The sequence below is a fragment of the Antechinus flavipes genome, chromosome 6 (assembly GCF_016432865.1).
Source record: "Antechinus flavipes isolate AdamAnt ecotype Samford, QLD, Australia chromosome 6, AdamAnt_v2, whole genome shotgun sequence".
In the NCBI taxonomy this organism is placed as follows: domain Eukaryota; kingdom Metazoa; phylum Chordata; class Mammalia; order Dasyuromorphia; family Dasyuridae; genus Antechinus; species Antechinus flavipes.
In genome coordinates this window covers 151617396-151643679 of record NC_067403.1, presented here as the reverse complement: position 1 = coordinate 151643679, position 26284 = coordinate 151617396, and the positions used below count along the sequence as shown (strand labels likewise).

The window sequence follows — 26284 nt, the reverse complement described above, 5'->3', positions numbered from 1 at the left end:
AGTTGGTTTATATTACCAGGCTACAAATAGTTATCTTGGGTCATTAAAAAAAATTAGAATTAAAAAACTGATCAGAGTAGCTTAATTCATAACAAATTAATTACTGATAACTTTTTATTAATGAAATTTTCTTTAAAAAGTATGATTTCTGATTTAATATATAATTTTTAAAAATTACTACTTACTGAAGGCTACCCATTTTACATAAGAAAATTATTTTTTATTTTTCATAAAATGTTCATCAAATAGAAGCTAGTTCATAATGGTGCATCAAGTATAGCCTTGAAAATTTTATGATCTTTATTCTTTTTTCTGTTTGAGAATTCCCCAAGTGTGAAAAGTTAAAAATCTCTGACAGCTGTGTTTTAAAAAATTGTTTGGAAATAGTTGTAGTAGAAGTTTGGGTTCTTTTAAGAAAAATTAATATTCAAATCACAATTTAGGGAATAAGTTGCTTTTTCCTTCAATTTTTTCAGTGAATGTTAGCAAAACATCCAAATAAGTAATGTAAATGCTTGTGTAATGATTGTAATTTATTGTCATCTAAAATTTTTTTAAGTTTTAATAAGTTCATCTATTACAGATGTAATTTTGTTCAGAAGATTTCTCTTCCCGAAAATCAGAACCCTTCAAAGAAGTAATATGTTAAATCATAAGGGTTTTTATGTTACCTATATAGTGTGATTACTTTGTGATGTTTAGTTAAATCTATTAGTTTTCAAAGAATAGTATTTAATAGAATCATACAGGTAAATGAAACTCTAGAAATAATCTAATCTAAACTCCTCATTTGACAGATAAGGGAACTGAAATTAAACAAAATATCCCCAAAGTCACCAGCACTTAAGTCTTTTGACAACCAGGACGGGGTTTCTTTAATTATATAGCACTAAGGAGATATGGACCAAATAATTTCTCCAGATTTCTTATAACTCTGATAATGAATATAAATGTGCTTTGTTTTAGGTATATCTGTTCCTTAAAAGTTGTATATAAATTAAATTTTTATAAGTCAGATCATTTAAAATCATGAGTTTTCCTTGTGCATTTAAAAGAATTAGATGGTGAATTCTTTTGTAAAGAAAATGATCACATACACACCCCATCCCCTCCCTAATTTTTTTCTTTTTGAAAATCCAGATTTTCTTATAATGGGTTTGCCTAAATCGAGTTGCACCTATAAACAGGGATGTTGTTCTACACAAGACATTGGCAGCTTACGGCAGGTGACAGAGGAGATAATGGCATCTGGGGCAATTGTTGCCATCAGGGTCCTAGGCAAAATTACAAAGTAGGTGAAGTTTGTTTTCCCTGCCTTCCCATCTCCTTTTGTATAACCTTTTCTCACCACTTTCTTGCATTCTCTGTTCTTCACCCTCCCTTCTTCGACTGCTTATATATAGAGTCTTTTCCTTGATCTTTTTATTTATATTTCCACTTTTATTATCCAATTTAAGCCTGCATCCCTCTAAGTTCACTGTGCTCTATAATTATTTCTCTCTTGCATCATCACACCTTTCCCCCCTCCACCCCCCCACCTCCCCCACGCCCTAAACAAATTGAAATTTGCTCAGATCGGCTTTGTGTTGGGAGGAAGACCCTTGGATTGGATTTGCACTAAGGAATAAATGGAGAATAAATTTAATACTTAAAATATATTCTAAAGTGTGTGTGTTTTTTATACTTAAGATGAGTTTAGTAGATCAAATTAATGCCCATTTGGTAGAATTTGGAGGAATGATAGAATGGAAGTATGTTTCATCTAGGGGACTTCCTGGATCTCTGCCTCTTCCTGACCATATTGCTTCATTCATCTTGAGGCACAATGTTTGGTGGAAAGAGCTCTGGCTATAGAATCAGAGGATATGAGTTCAAATCATTATTCTAATATTTACTGTCTGTTGGACCTCATACAAGTAACTTCCTCTTAGACCTCTCTGTTGTCAGTTGAAAAATGAGAGAGTTGGACAAGAGATCTCTACAATCCTTTCTAGCTCTAAATCTCTTGTCATTTAAGGCTCTTCACAATTAAATCCAAATCAATGTCTGCAAATGTTAATATTATTTCATTCTGGTGGGGTTTTTTTTCCCTAAGAATGAAAATTTTTTAGCTCATTTTAATGCAGAAATAAAATATGAAAAGCAAGTATGTTGTAATAAGTAGTAGGTCTGGAAGACCTGGTTTCAAATACCACCTGCTAGCTATGTCATCCTAGGCAAATCAATTACCCTCTCACAGGGTGATTAGACAAATCTTAAATGGAAAAGGTGGTACTAATCTGCATTGAGAATGGGAGTTTCCTCATCAATGAGTTCCCTCTTCCAATGAAATCATAAGACTAGGCCAAATTTTAAAAAAAAAAAAATTTTAACCCACCATAAAACATTTCTCCATTTCTTTTTTTTTCTGAATAATTTTTTTTAATGTTAAGTAGAAAAAACTATGCACACGTGACTCCATTCACAAATAAGGATTGAATCTTGACACCCCTCTCCCCCCTTTTTTAAATAATCCAGGATTTTTAACCAAGTAGCCAAGATGGGAAAAATTAGGGGGAGGAGGATGGAGGCAGTTATTACAGTGAAAAATACACTAGTTCTAAAACCAAACAATCTGGTTCCAAATTACACCTGGGATGTTTACTATATGTATGACACTAATTAGGCCATTTACCTTCTTTGGGGCTCAGTATTCTCTCCCATAAAATAAGAGTGGTAAATTAGATAGCCTTTGACATCCTTTCCAGCTCTACCTCTATTATCCTCTGGTGAACGCTTGCCCATGCCCAGTCTGGAAGTAATCTTCCTTTGAATTGGTCCCTTGCACATTGTTCTGTACATAGTAAGCATTCATTAGTTAGTGTTCAATAAATGAATCTAAGATGCCAGTTTTAACTCCGATTATATCCTTACCTTCCTCCCAAGCCAAAGTCCCCCATTAAATTGCTTTTCCTTTTTGTTCTCACTTCCTACCTCTCATAACCCAACTCAGATTTTATTTCATTTATGAAGCTGTCTAATCAGCCAAGCTCAAATGTGTCTGTCTCCTTCATTTGACTTTTTAAAATACTTATTATTTTCAGTTGATACTTAGTTGTATACTGCTTTATACCATTTTTAAAATAGTTGTTAAATATTTTTGTATTTAACTTTTCATCTGTGTATGCCTTATCTCTCCAACTAGAGTAGTAGATTGAAATTGCTATGCATAGAATAGACATTCAGATGTTTGTTGAATGAAACAATTTCTAACCTTTCCTGTTCCTAGAATTGTAATTCAGAAATTCTTTCCAGATGCATTTTGACTAGTGGAGCTTTTCATTTTAAAGACCTCTAACCATTTTTTGGTGTGCTTGAAAAATAGCTGGACTTGTTGAGAGTACAAAAACAGAATTAAGTATATGCCTTAGATTAACTTATTGATCATTTACTATGGCAGTAGACTAGAGCAGAATTTTGTTTGTGAGTGTTTTAGCATCTGAACACTCCTCAGTGAGTGTATCATTTAGTACAGAAAATATATTGAAGTTTAATTCAATTCAGTAAGTTTTTGAATGCCTATGTGCTTAGTGTTTAGGGGAAGAAAACAAAAGGAATGGGAGAATTGTCCCTGCTCTCTAAGGAACTTTCAGTCTACTTGGAGAGTGGACTTATATGAAACTGTGAGAGAACAACAGAAAGAAAGAAACTTACTAAAATGTGTACCATAGAGAAGCCAAGTGGGAAATTAAGACGAGGAAATCATTGTGGTTCATAGTTCTCAAAGAAGATTTCATAGAATTTGTAAAATTTCACTATGCCTTGAAAAATAGTTGGGTGGAGAGGAATCAAAGAAAGTATGTGATTAGGGGATGATACATCACATGAGAAAAGACTTGGAGAGATGACTCCAACCGGATTGAGCAAGTAAAATGAGGCAATGTCAAAAAGGACTTTAAATGTAACTAGTGAAATATAGATTAGTTTTAGTAGCTGTAGGAAGCAATAAGTTCTTGAATCGGGGGATAATTTGAAATTTGTAAACAGTACTGTCTGTCAGATGAATTTTCTAAGAAATACATACTTTTAGTATGATGGTAATATTTCAGGTATTTTATAAAATACCATAATAAAATACTTCAAGAACAAGCATTTGTTTTTTTAAATATTTAAGTGAAAATTCGAGTAAGATTGAAGCCATTTCTATCTATATCAGCAATTAAAGAAGAAAGCAGCACTATGGAGTTACAGAGCAATAATTTCAATGCATAAGAATCAAGTCAAATTGAAGTCTTGATGTGGGGCTTTGTTTTATCCTAAAACTAATATAATGTCTTCATGAGAGAGCTAGCAGTTGATTTTAGTCCTTAGATAAAATAGCATTGATAGAGATTAATAGGTAGTCCAGAACAAACCAAAAGTTCTTTTGTAGGTTAGTTGTTTGGAGTTAAGACTACTTTACCTTGTAGTGTTACTTAATAATGGAATGATGGTTTGTTTCCCAAGTCAGTCCAAAAAAGCCTATTTGACTCACTGTATCCAGAATGAACGATTTCTCCGCATCCCACTCCCCACTCCCATGGGAAAATGCATGTAAGTCAGAACTTTGCTACTAAACATTTTTCTATTGTAAAGCAGAAAACACCCCTTTGCCCAAGAAATATAGGTCAGTTATTTTACCTTTTATTCTGAATTGAGGGGGATGTCAGTTGTCAGCTGACTCCATGGGGAGGATGGAGGTAAAGCAGGTATGGCCTTTCATCATTACCCATCAGAGATAGCCTCTATTTCACAAAAATATTTAAAATGCCAGTTTAATATTTAAAGATATAACTTCTTCTTTCATTTGGAAAACAGTACTACATAGAATGTGCACACTAATTGACCCTGAAGTTTTTGTTGTAATTTTCTCTTCCCATTCATCTTTACAAATATTAAATGAGATAGAACATTACCTACTAAAATTGAGCTGAAACTAAACTGAGATTAAAATTGAACTTTCTTTTAAAATTATACCACTAAGAGCAAAGACTGCCCAGAGTGAGAAGTACACTGATATGTGGAAAGTATTTTGGAAACCTTAAGCATTGCATAAATTGTTAGTTCTATTAACAATACAATTAGTGCTGCATCCTGTTTCAATGACGAAATTAAACCAGGGTTTAAAAACCTTAATACCATTTGGAACCCCAGGGAAATGAATCTTTCTGAATAGCTGAAAAATCCTAATACTTTTAATCATTCATGATAAAAATATTTCTAAAATAATTTGCATATTTCCTACTCTTTCTGGAAGACATATTGAATATGATACAGCTTTTTCTTATTGAATCAGGATATCAGTTGGTAAACTGTGGCTAGGTATGGGTGGCTCATTTCATTGTGAATCAAGTGTATGTATTTTTGTGCATGAATTTTACAACCATCTACATGACTGCTCAGAGGTCTTTTTTTCCTTTTTTCCTTTTCTATTTCTCATGTTCAAGATAAGATGGATTTTGGAAAGTGAGTTCTAGGTAAAGTGAGATATATATATATATATATATATATATATATATATATATGATAAAAAGAAAAAAAAAAAGATATCAGTTGTATAATATATAGAGTGCAGAACTTGGAGTCAAATCTTGCCTAAGATGCTTTATACTTGTATAATCCTGGGAAAGTTACTCAACTTTCTCATCCTGTTTTCCTCATCTTTAGAATGGGGGATACTGTTAGCATTCCCTCCCACAGGATTGTTGTGAGGATCCAATAAGATAACATATTTAAAGCTCTTTAATATTAAATTACTGTATATATTTTAAAAAATCAAAACAATCTTTCCAGATGTTTTTAAATTCTGACACTAAGAGTTTAAACAAAATAAATATATATTAGGGACAACTAAATAACTCAGTAAATAGAGTACAAACTCTGAAATGAGGAAGCCCTGAGTAATAAATCCAGCCTCAGACATTGTAACCCTGGGCAGATCACTTCATCCTGTTTACTTTTATCCACTGAAGAAGGGAATAAGAATCCATTCCCAGAAAACTCCATCAATAGTGTGGCCCATGGGGTCACAAAAAAGTCAGCTATGACTCAACAGCAACAAAATTATTTTAGAGAATATGACCACTTTAGGACATCTTAGTGAGTCTGATAAAGCCTAGTTAATGTTGTACATTTTTTTCCTGTTCCCATTTCTAGGTGAGGCAGGCAAATTCTTTAACCCAAATCTTTATTCTCAACCTACTCTTTATTCCTTTGGAAGATTAAGAGAGAAATAATAGTAGTTGACACTGAGTCATGCATCCTGAGGAGTGATAGAGCCTCTACAATTGCCTATTTTCCTAATTGGATAACTCAGCCTTAAGAAGATGAACTTTATGAATCCAGTTAAAACCATGTTCTCCAACAGTGTAATCACAAAGCTGGAGGATAGAACTCACAACTTTAATTGTGGCTTTATTCCAGAATAATTCTGTAATCATTTATTTGCAGATGGGAACATTGTAGAGATAAAGTTTTAAAATTGAACAGTTCGCAAAATTGAGTTTGTTGAAGCAAATTACTTTAATTGTTCACTTAAAGAATTTTCTTGGTTAACGTTTTGTCTTGTTAAGTGCTGCTAACACATCAGAGGAGGGTAGCATTTAAAGCCTGAAGCAAACTAATTTTTATTTCCAGTGACAGCAGTAGTGTTTAAATATGAAAATAAATGTAATGAAAATAGGGTTGGACTTGGTTAAATCCATTCCCAAAAAGTAGCTTTTAGTGTGGAAGACTAGGACTGTGAGGACTTTGGTCTAGGATCCACAGCTACCTGGTGTTACTTCTGGAAAGCACTTAGCTTCTTCAGTATTAAAAGAAAAAAACTTATACATGCTCATAGATTTGTCAGGGTATTATATGGATAGTTCAAATAGACTGTAACTTACTATATTTTCCTTATATTTGTTAGACATTCACTTTTTATTCTTTCTATTCTTCTTTTATGTTCTCTTAGTATTTCTATCATTTTTTCTGCTTTCTATAGCATCAAGACACTAAATTATGTTGTCACATACTTAAAACTTTTGTACCCACTACCTTAGGTTAACATTTTTCAAACATATTTAACCATAGAAGATTTTGGAGTTTGAAATATATTGATGCAACCCATAACTTCTAAGCAGAGGGTTTGGAATGTCATTTGTGGGAAAATAGCATTAAACCTATAAAAATTGCCACATATATTATTTTGATGAAGTAATTCCATATTGCTTAGCAGGAAGATTATTAGCATTAGTATTCAGGTGTAGGAATAACAGAATTTTACAAAGCATTGTTTGTAAGATATTGCCTTAGGCTTTAATATGATGGTATTGGCCTATAGCTCTCAGCATTACAGTCAGATCCTTACAAAATATATATTAAAATTTTTATATAACAATTTTTTTTCCTGAATTTTCACCTGGTGATTTATTTTGTTGTTTGTTTTATTAGTGTTTTTTTTTTTAAACACTACTATTACTTGCTGATGTTATTCCACCCTTTATTCCCAAAAGACCTTCTTATAACAAGAAAAATGTCAAACAAAGCAAACTTAAAAATATACAACTGTGTTTGTGTTTCTTTATTGAAAGGAAGTTTGTGTCATCATCAGGTCTCTGTAACCAAGATTTGACGTGTATAATTTAAATTCTGGTGTTTTGGGTTCTGTGTGCATTTACATTATTTAATGATAGTATAATTATTATAGTCATTTTATATTTTATTCCATTTGTTTTGCTTTTTTTGCCTCACTTCAGGTCTTTCTAGATTTCTCTGACTTATTCATCACTTCTTACAGAATAACAGTGTTCTGGTTTACGTTTCACTTGTATCTCACAATTTTATCCAGCCATTCTTAACAAATGATGGACATCTACTTCGTTTACAATGGGCTGCTTATTTTAAGTAATAATCAACAAAAGAATTTCAGTATTAAAAGAGAATTTGGATAACTCAGTGAGATTTATTAAGAGGAGGAATGAACATATCTTTCCTTCCTGATTGAAAATTTATCACCCATGTGATGTTACTTAACCCTCCTGAGCTTCAGGTTTATAATTTGTAAAATAAGAGGGAAAAACTTCTAGCTGTAAAAATTTTGTGATTATTCATTTATTAGTTTATCAACACATTAAATCAGGTTATATTATATTCTATTTTGAACAGACTTTCTAGCTGAATAGAAAATTTACTAACAGATTCCATTAATTTTAGATCTTGAAGGCAATGTAGTTTTATTTAGAAGTATGTTTCTGAATAATGTATGTCTAAGGAAATGGCTCATTCATTAAAAACAAGAATTTATTGAGTTTCCTACATGTGTAGGCACTGTGGAAGATACAGATGAACTTTTACATCCACAAGAAGTAGCATTTACTTATTGGTATTAGAGAAGCATAAATTTTAGTTATGAAAATTAGGCATATTATATACTTAGGTGGATTCGTGGTCTTATTGGTTTGATGCTGCCCCTAATGGTGTAGAATATAATCTGTCCATACCTTTTTATTCTTTTATGACCTCTGCCCTGTCTTCCCACAATTCATTTGTTGAGGATCTACCTAATGTTCTGGAAAGCTTCCTTTTTAGGTCTTTTTAACATTATGAAATGTTTAAAGAATAGTCATTTACTCTTATGCAATAAATACCACAATTGAGGTATAGACAAGACTAGCCTTTAAAATTAGTATGTTTCTGCTTGAGAATGTAGGTTGCCACAAGATGGAATTATAACCATGTATATATTCTGGCAATTTTTCCCTGATGTTGATGAAAAGTAGTGGATAAACATTTAAGTCAGTGAAAAGTAAAACAGATCCTTTAGGCATACTGAGCAGAGAAGTACAATAGGAAATTTCAGAAAGTTGAGATAATCTATTTAGCTAGAAAAGAACTACTTTCCGAGTTGAAAGTCATATCCATTCAGACTAAGAAAAGGATCTTAAAACAGAGGAGACGTTTGAGCTTAGCCCTGATGATTCAAGTCACAAAGGAAGAAGGGCTGGTATGGGTAGGAAAGTAACATAGACTAGGTTCATAATGAAAGTAGTATTTCATGTTTAGAGAAGCTGAAATAGGAAATTAGTGTTGTAGAGTACCTCAAGATTATTACCTATATAATTGTAGAAATAATGTAATTTTGTCTTTGAAGGATAATCATTTTTACTGTCTTCTTGATCACTAGTAATTCTTTATTTAAATTAGATATATGTAGCTTAATGTATCTGTTATAATGTGGTTTGCTTTTATTCACTAAATATTTCAGAGATTGGAAATGCCTATGCTGTTTTAAGCAATCCTGAAAAAAGAAAGCAGTATGACCTCACAGGGAATGAAGACCAAGCATGTAATCACCAAAACAATGGTAGATTTAATTTCCATAGAGGCTGTGAAGCTGATATAACTCCTGAAGATTTGTTTAATATATTCTTTGGTGGTGGATTTCCATCAGGTATTGTAATAATCATTCATATATAACTTATTTATTGAAATTTGAGATTACCAGTTAAGTCTTTTGAATGGTTTGCTTATCACTCCCATATTTGTTAAAAATGTCAGAGTTGTGAGCAAATCCAAGAGATAATTTCTTTCTCTTGTCAAGAGCAGTGAATCATGACTCTTGTCTGCAAGAAAAGCTATATGAAAGAAAATGACAGAAAATTAGATAATAAGTTATATCTTAAAGATATTATATATATATATATATATAGTTAGATCTCTGAGGACTAATAAGTAAGATCTAAAAAACCTCTTTGCAGACCTTCAAGCTTTGTACAAATGTGAACTACTGTTACTGCTAGAAGACAAAAATGCCTTGGATATAAACTTTGACTGTACAGGAATTATTTCATTTGCGCAGATTTCCTAGTCATATAACAAAAATATCATTAATAGTAATTTGTTAGTGAGAAGTTAGGACCATATATTTATCTAAATACAGTTTTATTTCATTCAAGTATATAGAATAACTGAAATGAAGCTATTAAATTGATACCTAATAGAAGTAACAAACAACAATAAGATAAATATAATTAACATATGGCAAGGCTTTGTGGTTTAGTAGATACAAAAACTAGTCCCCGAGTCAGGAAGGTCTACTTGGTTTCCAGTTCTATCTCTTGACACACCTGGCATGAATGACCCAAGGCAAGTTGCTGAATCTGGTAGTGCCCCAAACAGTTCTTGTAGACTACAGGATGCAGAACAACTGCTGAACCACATTGGGAAAGGAAGCTTCCTTACTGAAATTTTGCTTTTGCCAGTGAATTCAAGAGGGGTGTAGGGGTGTGTGTGTGTGTGTGTGTGTGTGTGTGTGTGTGTGTGTATTCACTTATTGGATAGCCTTGCCAATTAATTAATGGCATTGCCAATAATTAATAGATAAGATCTTTAAAAAACCTTGTTTATTCAGCAAAAAGATTAACAAGTATTTATTAAATATTTGCTATATGCAAAAAAGTTGTACTAGATATTGGAGACACACAGGCTCTACTATGAACTTAGGTTCTAATGAGGAAGGAAAATAGACATACAAATAACTAAGAAACAAAATAGAATGAGAAGTGTACATAGATAAGATACAAATTACGGTGAAAAAAATTGAGAATGAAAAAAAATAAGTGGACCTGGACCAAGTTATTGAAGGTTTCATGAAAAAATTGACTTCTCCAGTTGTGAGGAACAAAGACATGGGAAAAGAAAAAAAATGATAATGAGTAATGGAATGTAGTCTAGGTTAGCTGCAATATAAGTTGGAAAAAATAGGTTGGAGCTAGATTTTATAAAATATTACATATCTAAGTTAGTCCTTTAATACCTTATACCAAACAGTAGAAAGCAGTTGCAGTTTTTTGAGGAGAGAAGTGAAAAAACATTGTAGTGTTTTAGAAAGATGACAAGCTTTGGTGTAGAAGATGTGATATTCAAGGAGGAAGATCAGTTAAAAGGTTAATTTATTGCATCAGCCTGGATAAACAAAGATGAAGGATTCAAACTAAATGATTGAGTAATTAGAATCAAAAGATATTTAATCCAGGATAGTTTGAACTATTTTAAAATGAGTAGATTCCTGATTAGTGAGATAAAAGATCATCTCCTGTCCTTTTTTTAAATGATACTGATAATGATTTTGGTTATGGAACTTAAAAAATATAAGCTTTATTTTTAACCTTTAAAGCAAAGATACTATATAAATGCAAAATAATAATTAAATTTGTTATTTAAATTGTAAAGTTATCAAAATAATGTTTCTTGAATTAATTAAATCATTTTAGTTATTGAGTAATAGGAAAAATCAATAGTATCATTAATAAGGAGGATAATTACCTTTTGGATCAAAAATAATGAATTTGGTCTGGGGAAAAAAATGGATATCATAGTAAAGCGTTAATTTTTTATGAAAGGACGACCATGGGAGTGAGATCTAGAGGTATGTACAGGTCTTTATGAAATCCTTATACAAGATGGTAAGCTTGGAAACTTGAATAATTTAAGATGTAGGTGTCATCCATTTTGTAATCTTTATGATAATGACTTAGAAATTTTCTTTTTGTAGCTGATACAAATTTCAGTTCTGCTAGCCATAGAACACAGTTTACCAATCTTATCCATAGAGTAACCACTTTTCTTTGGTACACAGTCTGAACTAATACATTGCAATTCATTTTGTAATGTAGCTGTCTTAAATTATACTGCTAAATACCATATATTTATTATTTCTGTCACACCTAAAAACCACATTATTTAAATTTAAATGTACCATAAAACTTTTTAAAGAATCTTTATAAATCAGTAGATATGGTTGCTTTAAAAAAAGAAAAGAAAAACTTGCATGTTTGTGATCTGACGATAATTGTAAACAATAATAATCCTGAATTTTGGCTTGATTTTCTTTTTCTAAGTTTTTTGGTCACAAGTGTTATTTTTGGCTTAATTTTGCTTTTAATTCTTCAGGTAGTGTACATTCATTTTCTAATGGACGGGCTGGATATAGTCATCACCACCAACATCGGCATAGTGGACATGAGAGAGAAGAAGAAAGAGGCGATGTATGTTTGGGATATAATTGCTTGTATTTGCCTTGTTTCCAGAAATTAAGTGGTATGATTCGTAGAGAGGGCTGTATAAAAATAAATTTATAAGCAAAATTTATAATGAAATTGTTTAGATCATCCACAAATAAGAAAGCATATCTCCATTTACATCTGATTATTTCTTCTTCCACCATCAAAGAATTTTTCTACTCCTTATATTTTAGGACAGCCTAACATACTTCTGTATTTCTTGCCTAAAATCATTTCCCATAGTCCTGTCCTAAGTAGTATAGGAACACCTTTTAAAGCCATTTAGTATTTAACTTTACTTCAAAATAGTGTGAGGAACTCTTGGGAGTACAAAGTTTCTATTTTATAAAATAATAAAGTTAATTTATAAGTATAAAACTTCATTGTTTATTAAAATGTAATATAACATGAATGATCTTGCTTTTACAGGTTCAGCCTATTTCCAAAATTGTGCAGCTATTTTAAATCCTGTCCTTGGGAAAAACTCATTCATTCCTAGCTCTAGACTTCAGACCCAGCTCCTCAGTTTTGGGTCAGGGGCCTCCTCTATAATACCTGAATCTTGATTTTGGATTCTATCCAGCACTTAACAAGTCTCTCCTTAGGGCTTTTCTGTGTGGCGAAAAGACCCTTCTGACATTGCTCTTTACTAGGAAGCTTTTTTCCTTAACTGCTCTGTCTGGATAGTTGCCACCTTTTTTTTTTTTTTTTTTAAACAACATTTAACATAAATCGAATCATTCTTTTTTCCCCTCATTCTTTCTCTTAAAAAGTTCTTCATTTCATTTTTATTTTAGCCCATCGATAGGCAGGTTCTCGGGTCAAACACATAAAAATTTATATCGTATTTAGATACTTATCACCCACTCTCTGGCTTATGGAGAAAACCTTCATTTAGATATTTTCAAATATCAATTTAAAAACATGCCTAAGGTAACTTTTTCTGTGATGGAAATGAGGAATATAGGTTGCAAGTATTTTACCACAGTATTTGCTAGTCTTCCATAGCAGCAAATTTATATAAATATCTGTTCCCTAAATATCATCTCCTCATTTTTAATGTATTTTAATTTTTTTTTTCATTGAACCGAATCTAGTTTGCATCACTTTAGAATTATGCAATTATCTAAACTCTTCATTGCAATTATTTACTAGAATTTTAGCCCAGGAAAGCTCTAACAAATAGCTATTCAGACCTACCACCTTTTCCTTAAATATTTGTTACTTATCTTTTCCTGGAAGACAAAACTTGACTGACTGGAAAATTACTTAATGTATTTAGTAAGATTATCAATTTATATATTTCCTAGAATTTGAAACTGATTTTCCACACACACACATATGGCCTCAGGTCATAATACTACCTGACCTTCCTTATGCTTGCCTCCAGGCCTCCCAGATATCTTGGGACACAACACCTCCAGTCTTCTCTTAGAGGTTTTTTGAGGCTCCTGGAACACGCCACCATCAGGCTCTAGTGTTTCCCTCCCTTGGTTGATTTCTGGCTGACTCCAAGTCGAGTACACTTTCTACAGTGAATCTAGTCTATCACTGTGTGTACTTTGTATCAACTTTCTTTTTATGTTATGTGTACCTGTTTATATATAAATTGTTTCTCCCATTAGCATGTAAAGTTATTTCAGAGTTCAGGAGAGGGACGGAATTTTCTTTTTATCCCTAGATGAGCCTAGGAGTAGGGGGAGGGGGGGAGAAAGAGAGAGAGGGAGGGGGAGAGGGGAAGAGACCATGACCATATCCTGACCCCTATTACTTACTGACTTCTAGGACATTCTTCCTCTTTTCTCAGTGACTTTAGTTTTTAATTAGCAATCATTTCTCCCCAACCTCTCTCTCTATATATATATACACATGCATATATACATGTATATGCACATGCATATATAATATGGGGAGACCTATATCTATATCTCTATCAATATCTTCCCATAGTTTCTCAAATATCTAATTCTTAATTCTATTCTACTTGGATGATCTATCTACAAGCACTCTTTTCCATGTCAGAGAACACCAAAATTCCCCCATTTGTTCATAACTCTTTATTATTCTTTCTCTCCCTGTGCCATCTTACTTTTCATCCCCATTGTCTATCCCTCTAGTTTTCTATATTTTCCCAGTCTGTTGCCCCTGCTCAAGCTTTACTCTCCTCCCTTTCCAACCCTTTGATGAACCAGTTTAACTCTGTATTATCCTTCACTGTCAAATCTCATATTCCCTTTTCTAATCATCATGTGTATCTTGCCAAACCCTATTTTAGATCACTCTCATTGTCCATCTTTTGCTCCTACTTATTTGCTGCTGAATGGTACTGATGAAAATCATGAAATTAGGTCAAATCTGTTAGATTTTTTCAGTTTGTCATGTCTTTCATATGTACATCTTCTTTTCATTATAATTTTTGAACCTGGTTTAAGACTATCACCTCTCCCCTAAATTACAGCAGTAGTTTACTACATTGTTTTCCTTTCTCAAGTCTTTCCTTATTCTAATCCATTCTTCATGCAGGTACCAAAGTGATTTTCTAAGACTCAGGCCTGATCATATTGCCTTCTTACCCAGTAAGCTCCAGTGATTCTCTTATTAGCTTTAGAATCAAATATAAATGCCTCTTTCAAACTGACCCATTTCTCCCATATACATTATTTCTCTGTGTATCCTTTCTTCCAGCCATGTCTCCCATCACCATGTATATACCATATAATGGTTGTCTCCATTGTATAGAACATTCACCCTTCTCTTAGAATTTCTGGCTTTCTTCAAGATTGAGACCCCTTCTTTGGGAAGTCTTATCACTGTCTCTACTTTGTATCAATTTTCTTTTTATAGTATATGTATCTGTTTATGTATAAATTGTTTCTCCCATTAGCGTGTAAACTTATTTCAGTTTTGAATTTTCTTTTTATCCCTAGATGTTAGCAGAGTGCCTGGCACATAGTAAGTGCTTAATAAGTGCCTGTTGTTGATTGATTAAATATGACTACATATTCCTTGCCTACTATTTTTTGAGGATTAGATTATATATAAAAGTGCTTTGGAAAACATCATACAAATGTGTAATAATGCTGTTTCTTTTAATATGATGCTCTCTATCGGATAGTTAAGCTTCTTTGAATTAATTTTTTACAAGTTTCATTCTAGGGACAGTTACTTTTCTTCATAATAAATTGCTTTCTTCCAGATCTGTTTTTCATTCAACTATTTTTACATAATGAGATTAAACATCACACTTTTTCCTTCTTATTCCTCCATACAAGATTATGCTTTTTCAAGGATTTATAAAGTAAAGTTTCCTAGGACTACCTTTCTGCAATTGCAATTTTGATCTTAACAAAAATTTTGATTTGCATTGATAGAAGGAATTTCTTTATTGGGAGTTAACTCGTACTTATAAAAATCAAAATTCTGGATCAAAACATTTTTAAATTTAGGCTTAAGCTTACATTATCTCTTCTCTAGTAGTTCATGTAGGACAGCTTAATGAATTGGTTTTACAAGCCAGCACACAGGCCTATTCAACCTTCCCTGCACCCTCCCATCTACTGTTTGTTTTCTTGTTTATGATTTTGTTGTAATATGTAACTTTTGACTCTGATTTGGTCAGATTCTCATTATAAAGAAAAGTCTCTTGGTTATCTTTCAAGCAATCTTAATATGCATAGAAATCAATCCTCATTTTTCCTCAAACAAATTAGGTTATTTAAGAAAGAAAATTGTTTACATTTTTTAAAAAGTTTAATATTTATCAGCATCTATTTAAATTATTCTCTATTAATTGATAAACTAGATAGGTGGAATAGGAGAAGAAAAATACTTTGTTAGAAGATGTTAAAAACCATGGCTAGTTTAATCAGAAGGGAACATACATGTCAATGATTAAATAATTAGATTTTCAGAAATTTGGCACAAATGTTTTCAGAACTTAAAGCTCTTGTCAGTTATGAGAGTGTAAAATACAGTCTTAATCTCATATGACCCAGGATTGCTATTAATCTATTTAATGGTGTTAATGGCCCTCTGGGTTTTAATTTTTTATTATAATTCAGTTTCTGTACAGAAGCTAAATTATACAAGACAGCAAAGTATCTCTAAGAAAGTGCAATGGACTAAAAGTGTGAAGGTTCCAGGACTGGTTCTCCCACTAAGTATTATCTCTAAGCTTCATCTTAACTCCTATAAAGTGCCTACAATATTAAGTATTTTCTGAAGATCTTTTCCATTGTGAGATTCCTTGATTTTTGTATAACTTTTCATTTGAGAAGACATTTAGATTCTAATTTGTTATTTTTTTCTATTATATAGGGAGGTTTCTCTGTGTTTATACAGCTGATGCCCATTGTAGTATTGATCCTTGTGTCCTTGTTAAGTCAATTGATGGTTTCTAATCCTCCTTACTCCTTATATCCCAGATCGTAAGTAGTTAATTATTTTATAATGAATTGATTTCCTTAGTAGTCTTTCTACCTCTTGAATTACCAGAGTTTTTTTTAGTTTTTTCCTGGATTTTTAACAGATTAATAATTGTAAAGTATGTTTTTATTTTCCTTTTCTAATCTAGTTTATTTAATTGGATGAAATGAATAAGGAAAGAATGTTGTGATTAGACTTCACAGCCATTTAATATGAAAAGATGATATATTAATTAATACTTTTGTACTTTCAAGGCAAAAAATAATAATTATTCTTTTCTATAGATATAAGAAAGTGAGAAAACAACTTAATTTTCCTGTGTATGTTAGCAAATGTAACTATAGAGTATAGAATAAAGAGAAGTTGATATTGCTCTTTGTATGAAGCCCACTTTCTCATAAAATCTGAAATGAATTTTGAATTATATTAATAATCTATCTTTAAGGCAGTTTAACCCAGTATTCTGGTTTTATTTTTTTTTAGTTTTATTTAGTTTTATTAATATTAACTTTTTTGATTAGGAAAATTGGTTCACATTTATTTTGCCTTCATTGAGTCAAAAATTAGTTTGTTAAAGATGTAGTGCATTTACATAGTTGCCATTAAATTTACTCATTCTAAATAAAACCTATCACTCTTTTAAGCAGGAATTCAAACATTGATATAGTTTTGTTTGCTTTTAAAATCTAAAATAAAACTTACTGTATTAAAATTATTTCATTTTAGAGAATGATCAAAATATCGTTTTGAAAATTCAACATAATATAATTTTAAAATTAAGGTGAATTATTATCAATTTCATGTTTTAATGTTCCTTTGGCAATTTGATTTTCTAACTTAGTTTAAGTTCATAAAATTTTAATTTTGAATTTAGTTCATAAAAACTAATAAGTCTTTGTCTATTTTGCAGTGGTTCAGGACAAACCATTAAAATGCAGACAGAAAATTTAGGTGTTGTTTATTATGTCAACAAGGATTTTAAAAATGAATATAAAGGAATGTTATTACAAAAGGTAGAAAAAAGTGTGGAAGAAGATTATGTGACTAATATTCGAAATAATTGCTGGAAAGAAAGACAACAAAGTAAGTTGAACAAATAATTAATGTTAGCAGATTTACAACAGATTTTCTAAATTACTCTTTGTACCATGCTATTTTACTTGTAATTTTCATTCATTTTCTCCACCAGTCTTCCCCCTCCTTCCATCTCCGTGTCTTTCTCTCTTTCTCTTTTATTCTCAGTTTATGGCTCTCTCATTTTTTATTTTTGGTCAGCATCAGTAAAATATTTGTGTAACTTCATGTAAAGCTTAACTATTGACCAGATGTCAACAAGATATATGTTAATATGTAAATGGTCCACTAAGAAAGTTACATAAGTTGACGATGGCATACATAAGTATTGTCTTCTTTCTCTTAAAGATTGGTAGCTGCATTATTACTCATGTGCTCCTAAATACTCACTATTTCCAATTAGCACTGAATGAGAAAATGGAATCAGCACTGCATTAGGAATCAAGAGCCTTGGGTTTGAGAATTGACTGAAGTTAATTATTTTATGACTGTAGGCAGGTCTTTTAGTTTCCTCATTGGTAAGATGGAGATACTTCATATTTAAATGAACTACTTGCTTGAGCTTATTTAGAGTATTTTACAAATAAAAAATCACTAAATAAAATTAGCAGTGCTTGGATCAGATCATTTCACCAGTATGAGTTTTAATTTTTTACTTGCTAAATGAAGAGATTCTGTATTCTATAGTTCTCTGAAATGATTCTTTTTTTTTTTTTTAAAGCAATGTTTTATAAAATCACACATATACAAAGAGAAAGACTAATAATTCTGAACAAGGGATTCAGTGAACAGATTTTCATTCAGTGACTATAAATGACACTTTATTTTAAAAATATAATTATTTCTTAAATTTTTAAAAATATTTTTGTGTTTAAAGAAACAGATATGCAGTATGCAGCAAAAGTATACCGGGATGATCGACTACGAAAAAAGGCAGAATCACTAAGCATGGACAACTGTAAAGAATTAGAGCGGCTGACTAGTATCTATAGAGGAGGATGAACCAGGATTTTCATTTACATCTTTTAGCACACTTTTTTTTCTGTATAAGAAGAAATTTAGTTTCGTTGTAAAATCTCAAAAAAGAGTTGGATATTAAAAACTAAACCGAGTAGTTGTTCCCTGAAATCTTATGCTCTAGGGCTCAAAACAGTTAATGGCTTCTTTATATAATAAGAAATTGAAAACTAAAATTCATGATTTAGTTACGCATCTCTTAATTGTTTAGTTTTACTTCCAATGCTTACATAATTCTTTAATTACAGATTATTCAGAAAAGGATTATCATATCTCTAGCAGTTTTCCAGTTACAGTGACTCCCTTTTTCCTTTCTCATGTAAATATTTATGGGGGGAAAAAAACCATTTTGTGTATATACAAGTTATTGACTTTATATTTAAAAATCTCAGAAGTTTAGCTCCATGAAACACTTCACCTCACTGATGAAATAATTATATGACAATGTTACTTTTTTCTTGTCAGGTGTCCAGTGTGTGGAGTTTAAACAACAATACTTTTTTTTTTTTAAAGGCAATTTAACTTTGTGTAAAAAAATCTTCTAGCTTTATCTGCTTAGAAGAATTTAATATTTTTAAATGTATATTCCTGAATATATGTTGAGATGACTTGAACTGGTGTAGATTATCAGTTTGCCATTTAATTTTATGAATTGCTAAGCAATGTGAGGAAATGAAAAGCTATCCTGATTAATTTAAAAATACACTAAAAATGATACACAAATACTTAATGTTGACATTTCTTGAGAAGTAAATGTCAGTTTTGAAATTCTGAATATATTCCTTTGTTCCCTCTACCCCACCCCCAGTCAATGTATGTCCATTTAAAAGCTTCTAAAATTTATGAAGGAAAAGACTTTTCCTCTCCTACAGAAATTTGTGTTTTCTTAGTGCTCATTTCATGCTTGGTCTCAAAAGTAAATTAATTCTTTTATAAGCAAGTGGTAAGAAAAGTTACTACTAAAATTAAGCCTTATGCCTTTAACACTATTGCCAACTACTAAACTTTAGATAGGTAACTTGCAAAATTATTTGACCTATTTGGCTATATGCAAAGATGAGCAGAAATATAGTGGCAGATAGAATAATCTTTTACAGGAAGTCTCTAAATGTCTCCATAGTGCCACTCTGAACTTAAAGTCGACTAACCATTTAAAGTAGTCGAATTTGATCTTAATAAAAAAAAAATACATTTTTGTAATGAAATCCATTAGTATAAATTAGAATCATATGCAAGCAGTTAGATTTTGGGTTTTGTGCCTATAAATTGAGTATGAGACTTTTATTTGAAATTTTCTATGTTGGAACAGTTGTCATATTTTAATCATTTTGTTTCATACTCGTTGAATGGAAAAGTCTTTGACGGCTTTTTTTAACTTGACGAGAATGCTAGAAATTTGGTATAGTAGCAGTGCTCGTTGCTTAGAAACTTTCTAAATTTAGTTAATTTATTGTCAGTCTAATAAATTCCTGCTAAAATGACCATTCTCCTTAAAATTGTCCTCTTGTATCTCTTTTTTCCAAGTGATTCAATAGAATTGCTTAAGTTGCATCATAAATTATATAACAGCATAGTAATTAAGGAATAGTAGAGAACCCAATCAAGTTTTACTTAATTTTTAGAGAAGTGGCCTTTAGAATAAATAGCATACTTAAAGGGAATTACATTTTGAAGTATTTCCTTCAGCCTGCAGAGTGGGCTATTAGCAGATAAAGGACATAAATTGTTCATAATTATTTATTTTGAAAGTATTATAGTCATAAGAAAACATATAAATTTGGATTAGAATTACAATATTTTTATCCATTTCTTTTTTCCAGTTTTAACAGGAATGATGGGCATAAATGGGGGTAATTTCTTTGAATTCAACCCTCCTACTTAATGATTCTTTTTCTTTTAATTTGGAGTTTGAGGATATTGATGACATTAGTAAAATCAGGTGAAGTTGTATCATGCTATCTTACTCATGGTTCTAGACAGTGTTATATACTTTTATTGTATTGGTATATTCCATTGAATTTCCTAAAATATTAAGATGAAATATTTGGAAAAAAGGACATATTAAAATTGATTGTAATCACTAGTAATGATTGAGCAAATTTTAGGGTACCTTGCTGACCAACAAGCCTCAAAAGCTTCTGCTGCTTTGTGCTCTGGAGGTTAAAAAAAAGTTGGGCTTTCTATACTGCCTGCATGCTAGTTTAAAAAAAAAAAAAAAAGGCCCAGGCCTTTTAGTGTTTTAAGATGTGCAAGGCAACATTTGGCCACCTTAAAGTGGGAGGATTTCACATTTTAACACTCATTTCAAAGATATTTTTTTTTTGTCTGTGAAATATTATTACTTATAAAAGGTATGTGTTCATCCCAAATTCCAAACTAAAACTTTACATCACTACACTAATCAAAGGCTCCTAGTCATGAAGTAAGGATATACTGTGTTTAGATAATTTACAGCTATTTTATTCACTTGGCATCAAAGAAATTTTTCCATGTCCTTAAACTACTCACAATAGTAACAAATTAAAGCTTCTGAAGAAATACAAAATAAAGTATTTTAATGTCTGAGTAAATTGAGACAAAGTAGAATCACACTGTTTCATCACTTTTGTTTTCCCTTGCCCTATAGTTTACAGATGGATTGGTGCTAGTTTTTGCCATCTTGGTTAATTTTGAATTGTGGAAAGTTTCACTTTCAATATTGTATAGTAGTTTCAGATTGTGTTTTGTTTTGTTTTTTTAAGTGAAAAGGGTTCATTTCAGAACTAAGTGGATTTAGATGCATCTGTAACTATTTGTTTCATACTCTTCACATAAAATATGAATATGTGAATACTCTAGAAGTAGTCACACCCATATAGATGAGCATCATTATTCTAATTCATTAGACTAATCTGCTTGTACTACCTCTACTTAGATTGGTTTTCTGCTCTTTCCCACTGAACATAACTTAGCCCAAACCCTAAAAACCAACTAAGCCTTCATCTCCAGCCCTACATCTAACAAGTAAAAGGAAGGCTTAGTTTCTATAGTTGATTTAAAAGGGCCTTCTCTTTGGTATTCAATATTTTAAAATACTATCATGTGGCAACATAACACTACCTGATAAAACATGTTTTAATTTTTTGCTTAATTATATATGAATTTAATCTCCCAATGATTTTAAGACAGTAAAAAAAATTCTTGGAGTTCTAATCAAGGCAGCATTCCTATTAAGCAAGTATTATGTGAAAGAATCAAAAGGTTCATAGAAAAACTTGGTGTCCCTGTGGGAGACTTGAATCCAGTAGTAATCTTATAACTCCTCAGCCTCACATTGAATAAGGCAAAAGGAGAGTTATATAAAATCTTCACTCCTTATGTGGACAGGAAAACAACAGTGAACAAGCTTGTTTGCTACTTTACAAAACATGTGACTAAACTGATGAGTACAAAAATAATAGTCTGGCAAATACATTTGTTATTTAAGGTTTTAGTGCCAGCAAACCTCTTTATATATTTTTTCAAAGAAAATAAATAAAGTGATGATCCCCCTTAAGGAATTTTACTTATCAGTGATCTGATGGGAAACATGGTAATAGAATTCAGGCTTCCTTTTTAGTTTAATTACTGTTAAAATACATATTTCATGTGAATGAAAGCAGTTTTCTTTTTAATAAAATTACTTTAAAACACTCCTTATATTAAGGATTGTGTAGCATTTTTTAAAAATCCCTTTGCATGTGTAACTTTTCCCTTATCAAGATAAAAAAAATTTTTTTTTTCATTTAATGCCAATGTTTGCTGGTCTTGGGGCCATTAGATTTGTGAATACTCTGTGTATTGTGTGTGTGTATAGGTGTATATATATATTTTTTTTCAGCTAATACCTCAAACTTGTGATTGTTTAATTAATACCACAATATGTTTGCACAGAGCAGGGCTTCCATTAGCAGAAGGATTAATCTTCTAATTCTAGAAATTCAGTTCAGACTCTTGTTAAACATAATTCTATGCCTTTTCAATAATCTTTTTTCTTCCCCTAAGAGTATATAGCCATTCCTGTTATAAGTTCCGTTTTTCAAAATAGCCTGTACCTGTTTCTCTTCAAAGCAATCTGAAAATATGCTATTAGGTAAGAAGCATTTCTTAAAATATCTCCATCAATTAATTATTTAATGTTTGAGACTTCAACTCAACAAGACTATTAAACCAAAAAGTTAATAACATCTGACCCCAAACTGTTTAACTGATTTCATTTCACAGGAGACAATATGCCTTATTAAAACATTGCAGTTTTATAAGCCACTGAGTTTCAAAAATTTAAATAATGAACTTTCAAATGGGTACCATTCAACTGTATGTAGTATGAGTTTTGGTAATAAAGAGGTCAGTTCTTTTTCTAGCTAGTCATAATGACAAGAAACAAAAGCAGTCAAAGGATTAACTCAGTTGGCCATTTATTAATCTTGAGAAATGCTTCTTGCCTGTTTTCACTTTCTGTCATTCAGTACAACTCCTTCTAGTCCAAAATTTAATTTGTATGTTTTGAAAGCCACAGATAATTTTCCCAGTATGTGTAGGAATTTTAAGTGGAAGCCTTGTAAAAAAAATTTAATGAAGTGAAGCTGGCATCTTATATAGGAGATCTTATTTTGTCTATATAGTGCATTCAAGATTAAAAAATGAACTGTCTGATTTGTAACATAATTACTGTAATATCAGACTTATATCAAAATAAAATTATTTTCAGTGTGAGAAGTGTGTTAAAGAAATGGTATTTGATTTTATTTTTGTAAATTTGTAAATTTTATTGAATGCTTTGTGATAAATTCGTTTTTTTTCATTTCCTACAGTTTTCATGTCTGTGCAAGGCAGGAACAGATTGAAGTTCTTATTATTCTCCCTGCAAATGATTATAATACAAGTTCACTTTAAGGATGTGCTAGGTTTTATGATTGCTGGCCTTCCTGCAATGCCTCTACCTTCACTACAGAATTGAAAAAGAACTGCATAGAAACTAAGGGTCATTTTGTATTCCTTTTTATCCAGGAGCAGAAAATTTATCACCCACCACCTGCCTCAGGGGTAGTTATGAGGAAAGTACTTTACACCCTTTTAAAGTGCTTTATCAATTATTACCACTTAGTAATAATTTTATCCTGGTTAAGCTAGATCTGGGAAAGCAGATAGTCAAATACAATAGTTTTGAAAATGACCACATATAAATCTTTTCCAGTCTACCTAACATCTTTTGAAATATGAATTCTAAGCCTTTTCATTAATCATTTTTTTTTTTCACAGAAAAAAATGAGTCACTTTGGAGCAGGTGCTAAAAATCATGTTTTATATTTTATACCATTTATAATAGTATAGTAATGGGTCAGATCTAAAACTTCATACATAAGTGCAATACCTTACACTGAATACATCCATGTTCAGATGAAATTTTCTCATTGACCTTCCTGAGGAAAAAAACAAACATCGTTGCACAATCAGGGATAAACTCCATTGCTTCTGCTAGATAAGGACAAGGTCTCGGTTATATTTCTCTCAATCCCTAGATGTTTGGAGCCCAGAAAGTAGTCTCATTTTTGTTTGGTTTTGTTTTTCATGTTTTGTTTTCAAAAGGTCATTTCTAAAAATATTCCAATTTTTACCATTGGCCTGGAGAGCCAGTATTCTTTTATTGGCTGTCCAAAGCTGATAGGAAGTTTTTCTTTGGACAGTTGACAGGTTAACCTATGCTGAAAATGCCAGATATATATCAGGTCTGACTGTGATTGTGAAACATACATATGTTTGCATATGTACACAAATAAATGGACATTTGTGATTCCAACATTTTTGAGATTTTATTTATTCTTTTAGTTTCTCTTAAAATCCTCCATATCAAGTGACACAACAATTTTTCTAAAGCGCAGGTTCTATCATGTCCCATCCTGACTGCCATCCTATTCTTTTCCAATAAAAATACAAAAATACAGTGTCACACTCTAGCTCTAAACTATCTTTCTAAACTTACTTCATTTACTGCTTATTACACACAAAGTTTTAACCAAATAGAATTACATTCATAGGATCAGATCTGGTGATGGAAGGAACCCCAGAGCACATCTAGTTAAGGAAATTGTATTATATCCAAGATCACAAAGGTTTATCAGGCAGATTGGAAGCAAGAGACTAGATTCCTCTGGCAAGAGCTAATGTTCTTCCCCCATGTCACATTATCTTCCCAATTTCACCAGGCTTGGAATGAACTTTTATTTTTTTCCAATAGCATTTTATTTTCCAAACATATGTAAAGATAATTTTCAACACTCATTTTTCCTAGGCTTTGTGTTCCAGATTTTCCTCTTTTATTAAGACAGCAAGCAACAGATTTTATTAAACAAGAAAAATCAGACCAAAAGGAAAAATTGAACTCCCTCCTTATCATTAGCTTTTAGTATCATTATTCTTGAAGCCTTAGCTTATGGATTACTTCTTTCAGGAACTATTTCCTGATCCTCTTCAATTCTCATGTTCTAGTTATCTGGTATTAATTGTTTGGACAGCAAGCTCCTTGAGAACAGATGTTTTTGTTTTTTTACTTATATCCCCAGTAGTCCAGGGTTTAGCACTTAAATGCTTGTTGACTTGGCTTGTTTATGTATTTTGTCCACCAGTATGGATAAGTCTATAAGCATTTATTCAGTGCCTGCTGTTTGCTTGTCATTGGTCATAGAATAGGAAAGCTGTCCCGACCTCCTGGACATTCTTTTGTAAAAGCATCATTTGCATATATATGTGTATCATGTACCTGGAGGAAAGGGGAGAGGAGGTAGCACTTGAGCTTTAAAGAAAACTAGAGTAAGGAAGGAATGCATCCCAGACAGACAAGGCATCCTATGCAGAGGCATAGAGATTGGGGATAGTCTGTCATGGGAAAAGGGCAACAAAACCCATTTGGCTCCATCTCTGATTGCATGAAGGGGAAGACTATACCACAAAGTAGATTAAGAACACAATGCAGGGATGCCAGCAGCGTCAGTAACAGCCACTGGAGCTTCCTTGGCATAGGTTGACATATCTTTCCTATGATGTAGGAATGTTTGGGCAAATGTATGGAAGCTAGCTTGGAAAAGGGAGAAATTGAAACAAGGAGATCAATATTGCTGTTAAAACATTCAAATGAGAGGTGGTAAGGTTCCAAACTAAAGGGGTAAGTCATGAGAAAAGGACTGATGTGACTGATGGGGACTTGGAACTAACAACGCTTGAAAACTGATGGGGTGAAGGAGAAAGAAGAGGCATTGATGACTCACATGTTGTGGACCTGAGGGACTAGAAAAGATACTGGTGGGCCCTGAAAGAAGTAGATTTGGTATACTTGATGGAATGGAAACCACCATATTTCAAGTTTAAACAGATCAGAGCCTGCTTGAGAACCTCATTTCTCAAACGGTCAAAAGAAATGACTCTCTCCTAAATATAATGGATTGTCAAGGAGAGCTCAGCTATTTTCTTTCTCCAATTACATACCTTTCATAAAGGTCTATTGCAGGGGTCCTCAAACTATGGCCTATGGACCAGATTCGGCAGCTGATGACGTTTAACCCCATCACCCAGGGCTATGAAGTTTATTTAAAGGTCCACAAAACAAAGTTTTTGTTTTTACTATAGTCCAGCCCTCCAACAGTCTTGAGGGACAGTGAACTGGCCCCCTATTTAAAAAGTTTGAGGACCCC

At 31.9% G+C, this 26284-nt stretch overlaps 1 protein-coding gene across 2 annotated transcripts in view; it reads left to right on the top strand.

The window, feature by feature from the left end:
- The window catches only part of DNAJB14 (DnaJ heat shock protein family (Hsp40) member B14), a 68707-nt gene extending 44311 nt beyond the window's left edge, over positions 1-24396 (top strand). For both annotated transcript variants that reach the window (XM_051965239.1, XM_051965240.1), the window contains 5 exons: positions 9266-9451; positions 11953-12047; positions 16380-16489; positions 17398-17570; positions 18439-24396. In XM_051965239.1, the coding sequence (XP_051821199.1) occupies positions 9266-9451; positions 11953-12047; positions 16380-16489; positions 17398-17570; positions 18439-18563 (689 nt within the window). In that variant the 3' untranslated portion in view covers positions 18564-24396. The remainder of the gene's footprint in view (positions 1-9265; positions 9452-11952; positions 12048-16379; positions 16490-17397; positions 17571-18438) is intronic.
- Positions 24397-26284: the final 1888 nt, after the last annotated feature.